General features: G+C 18.9%; 1 protein-coding gene across 1 annotated transcript, besides 13 other annotated features; it reads right to left on the bottom strand.

The window, feature by feature from the left end:
• Positions 1 to 304: 304 nt before the first annotated feature.
• EDI_337030 (uncharacterized protein) lies at positions 305 to 700 on the bottom strand (the record flags this gene model as incomplete). The annotated part of the gene is made up of 1 exon (XM_001739496.1): positions 305 to 700. The coding sequence occupies one exon, from the start codon at positions 698 to 700 to the stop codon at positions 305 to 307; it is 396 nt and encodes a 131-aa protein (XP_001739548.1).
• Positions 701 to 1,070: 370 nt separating this feature from the next.
• Positions 1,071 to 1,118: a sequence feature (AT_rich).
• Positions 1,119 to 2,052: 934 nt separating this feature from the next.
• Positions 2,053 to 2,205: a microsatellite.
• Positions 2,206 to 2,226: 21 nt separating this feature from the next.
• Positions 2,227 to 2,271: a sequence feature (AT_rich).
• Positions 2,272 to 2,380: 109 nt separating this feature from the next.
• Positions 2,381 to 2,483: a microsatellite.
• Positions 2,484 to 2,507: 24 nt separating this feature from the next.
• Positions 2,508 to 3,749: a repeat region.
• Positions 3,750 to 3,895: 146 nt separating this feature from the next.
• Positions 3,896 to 3,966: a sequence feature (AT_rich).
• A 59-nt stretch (positions 3,967 to 4,025) lies between these two features.
• Positions 4,026 to 4,191: a microsatellite.
• A 2-nt stretch (positions 4,192 to 4,193) lies between these two features.
• Positions 4,194 to 4,318: a microsatellite.
• A 2-nt stretch (positions 4,319 to 4,320) lies between these two features.
• Positions 4,321 to 4,445: a microsatellite.
• A 21-nt stretch (positions 4,446 to 4,466) lies between these two features.
• Positions 4,467 to 4,528: a sequence feature (AT_rich).
• Positions 4,529 to 4,642: a microsatellite.
• Positions 4,642 to 4,735: a microsatellite.
• Positions 4,727 to 4,841: a microsatellite.
• Positions 4,842 to 4,843: the final 2 nt, after the last annotated feature.

The following is a 4,843-nucleotide window of genomic DNA, read 5'->3' on the forward strand; positions in this document are numbered from 1 at the left end:
TCTTTTCTCCTTATTCATAATTTTGAGGGTTTCTTTTAGATTCGTATTTTAATCTTTTATTTTCAGATTTCATAATTAAAAGATGGTATTATTCTAGTTTGGAAGAATTAAAATATATAATTTGTTTTTTACCAGGGTTAGTTGTATGTTTCATAGAAATCTTTCGATGTTCTTTTTTTTTTTTAAAACTATTTCTTCCATTTAACTTTTCAAAAATAGAAAACCGTTATCAAAAACATAATTTAAATATGATATATATAACATTATACTATAAAACAATAACACAATCCAAAGTTCAGCATCTTTAAGGAGGTGCTGAAGGTAAAGGTCCATAGTATTGGACATATTTACCACACGATAAAGCATAGTAACTACAATCACTACTTCCTTGTTCAAAAGGATGATTTAAATTGAAACTTTTACTTGAAGAAAGTTGTGAATCTGATTGAAGATTAATGAATTGTTTTGGTTTGAATTTAGATGCTTCATTTTTATCAATATGTAATCCAAATGAATTAGGATTAAATTGTTGAGTTGAATATAGTGTTGGTGTAGATTCATCCATAACTTTTAATGCAATCCCATTTTGACCATTTTGAAATGAAGGATAATATTGTTGAATTCCTTTAAATGTTTCTAATTTAACATGAATTCTTCCTTGAACACTTAGTTTTAACCAAACATCTCCATTAATTGGCATTTTTAAAGGAAGTTGACATGTTCCAAGAAAGTCATCAGTTTTAAATCTGTCCCAATCATAAACTTCAAATTTTATATTTGGTAAATTATGTGAGTCTATTGTAAATCGAAGTTCTTCTTTCCATGTGGGTTTAATGTTTTTTTCTGAATGGTTGTTTGATGAATTTCTTTTCCTACTGTTACCTTAACATAAGGGTCTGCTTGTTTTGAAAAAAAATCAGCTGGCATAAGATTTTCTGCTTCAATCACTAAAACTCTCAATTGCAACATTGTAACAGAAGTTGAATTTTAGTTTTTTAGTTTCACTTCTTCTTTTCTTTTTTTTTTTGAACCTGAAAATAAAATTTAAAAACAAAAATAGACAAAGAGGGATTATATTTGAATTTTTTATTCATTTTTATTTTTGTTTTAATAAAAAAGAATAGAAAGAATATGATAGAGTCTTCTCGATGGTATAGTTAGTTTAATTTAGAAGTTGCAGATACTTCTTTTGGATTTTTGGGACTTTATCATCTCTTTCCATTCTTTTTTATTTTCTTTATTTATCTGATTTTACATTAATAAATAACTAAGTATCTTAAACTGTTTTACTTTCTTTTGTGTTTGTAAGCTCTTTAATGATTTTATTATTTAATTCGTTGTTTAATTAATCTTTGTCTTTCTTCCTAATTATATATGAGGAATTAAATAATGAGGAAATAGAGAAATGTTATTAAATCATAATACCATTATTAGATATTATAAAACTAATCTTCTTTGATAGTAAAATTGTTATCAAACATGTTGAAATATTATGATCAATAAAATTATTCATCTCCTAATTAATTAATTTGTTTTTAATGAGTTTCTTGCTTTATAAAAAATGTATTACGTCTGTGTACTAGTGTTTCAAGTCTTGACTATTCATAACCAACTTAGAAACTTCACTGCTCTCCTTTTTATGAAAGGTTGCAATCTACAATTTATTATTGAGTATTATGATTATTTTCATATCATATAAAATAAGTTATTTCTTTGTTTTACCATTCTCTATTCATTATTTCTTGATAAGTTTTGTTTTGATTATGTAATCCAATTGTTTTTGATACAAAAGTTCTTTATAAAATAAAGTCCAATAAAATAGTAACCAACTCACATTACTTTAATGAGTTTAAACATAATTCTTATTTGATAACTACAATAAGTAACCAAAAATTTGTAGAAATTTATTTAACAATTCTCCTAATTAAATTTTAATCTCTTATTATATTTGTTTTGTAAAACATCTTTTTCATTGTTTTGTGTTATTCATAGTTAAATTTTCATTTTTTATTTTTCTATAAATACTTAATGAAGTAAAATGATGTTTGAAAATAATTATTTTATTATATCTATACTTTATTTAAACTATATTTTTATATGTAGTTATTTATTTATTTGTTATTTTGAATGATATTGAATTATTTATTTTTATTAAATTTATCATTATTTTGATTCTTTATCATTTTCATGTATCTATCAACTTATAAAAAACTTCAAGTTCTAAAGATTTATTTAATAAATTCATATTAATTTTATCATTTAATTATATTAGATTTAGTTGAAATGCAATACCTTTATTTATTATAATGAAGATTCAAATAATGTGTTTATTTAAAATGATGAATGACTAAATATGTTATGATGAATGAATTAGTTATTGATTCAATTATCATTAATATTAATATATTATATTAAAATATATTAAATACTATTAAAAGAGAATAAGTTAAATAAAACATTTTAAATGAAAAATAAATAAAATTCGACTCTGATTTGATGAAGTTATTAAATAAAAAAGAATCAAATAAATATTTATTATTTTATTTATATTTTATTCTTATTTCTTTTTATTATTTATTAAATTAACACATTGAATATGATTATTTCAAATGAAATAAAATAAGAATGAAATATGATCATTTTTATATTCATCATTTCATTTATTGATAGATGAAATGTTCATATCATTTATTAATTTTATTTTATATTCTTTTTTATTTTTTTAGTTTTTAAATAAACAATAATGAATAAAAATCATTTCATTTCAATTACAATAATTCGTTCTGGTGTGAAACATTTTGGATATTGTTTTCCACAAAGTGGATTTGTTGTTCCTTTATATTCATATGAACGTTGTTTACCATATGATTCTGTTTTATTATTTTCTTTATAAACAGTAATATCATGTCCACCTCCAAATCCAAACAAACAAATATATGATTGATTATATAAACAAAATGCATATTCTGGTTGATTGATATCAAATTTCATCATCCCTTGTATTCTTCCATTTGATTTTAATGAAAATAAAAATGATTTTGAATCATATATATAATCACCAATTTTATCAATTTTCTTATTAACATATCCTCCAAATTTATTTCCATCTCTATCTTCAATAATAATTATTATATGTTCTTTATTTATTATTCTTTGATCAAATATTGATGTATTAATATTCCAATCATCAATATCTGAATCAAATATAATATTAGATACTTTTCTATTTGTCCATTCTTCTATTTGTTTCATTTCTTCAATTGTATTCATTCCTTTCATTATTCTTAATCTTTCTTCTTCTTCTTTTTTCTTTCTTTCTTCTTCTTTTATCTTCTTCCTCTCGAAATAATCACTATATTGTGTAAACCATTCTTCTTTATTTTTATTAAATTTTGTTTTAATATTGTTAATTTCTTCTTCTAATTTCTTAATTTTGTCTTTCATATCCATTTCTTCCATATGAATGATTTTATCTATTAGTTCATCCTTTGTTTTATTAACTGTTTCTTCATCTGAATTACATTTTTCTATTATTTTATTCATTTTATTTTTAATTATTTCTATTCTTTTAATTGTTTCTTGTCCTTTTTCTATTACTATTCTTCTTCTTCTAATTATTTCATCAATTCTATCAAATGTTCCTTCTCCTCTTTTAATTGCTTGTTCATATGTTTCATTATCTTGTTTCTCAAATATTTCATTTTTAATACAACCTAAATAATATTGATATTGTTTAGTAGTATCATCAAGGGAAACAAAATAAGCGAAGAAATTATGCATCTAAATAAATTGCTCAAATGAAAATAGTGTAATATATTTTTTGCATATTAGAATATTCTGTTTTCGGGCAAAATATTTTACATCAATAAAATAATAGTTTTTATTATTTTGCTCCTAAAAAAATAAAAAATAAAAATGTAAATTAAATACTCATTCTATAATCATTTATATTTTATATCATTTTATGGTAAATTGTTATGAAATATAAATAATTCAGAAATGATATTTGATTCAATGTATGTATATATTTTTATTATTATGTTATTATTATGTTATTATTATTTTATTTTTATATATTTATGTATTTTATTATTATATTTATTTTTATTATTATATTATATATATATATCATCATATTATCTCTTTATTATTATATTTATCATATTTTATTAGTTTGATATTATTATTATTTATATTTTATTTTATATATGAATATATTTTTATTTATATATAATTTATTATATATAAATACATTTCTTTATCTTATTTTCATTTTGATTATATTTTTATATTTTATATCAATTTTCTCTTTATATTAATTTTATTTATTATTTATATTATATTGATTTTATTTATCTTTTCTTTTATATATTTTATTTATTATTATATCATTTCTTTTCTCTTATTATTTCTTTATTATTTATTATTATTTATTTATTTTTTATATCTTCTATCTATATCATATGAAATTATTATTTATTATTTATTATATACTAATCATATAATATTTATAATTAATTATATATTATATTTTTATTCTCTTCTTTTTTATATTATTTCTTTTTTTATTTGAATATATTTGTTTTTGTATTTTTGTTATTTATTTTATTTCTTATTTTTTGTGTTTATTTTATTCTTATTTATCATATTTATCATTTATATTATGTTATATTTGATTTTATTAATTATATCATTTAGTATTTTATTAATATAAATATTATGTTTATTATTTTATTATTTATTTATTTTTATTATTTATTTTATCTTTTCTTATTATTCTTTTATTAATTTATGTTTATTATATTTTATTTTTTTATTTCTTTTTCTATCTATTTTTTATTAT

Source organism: Entamoeba dispar, genomic scaffold (assembly GCF_000209125.1).
Source record: "Entamoeba dispar SAW760 scf_1105229462201 genomic scaffold, whole genome shotgun sequence".
Taxonomy (NCBI): Eukaryota; Evosea; order Mastigamoebida; family Endamoebidae; genus Entamoeba; species Entamoeba dispar.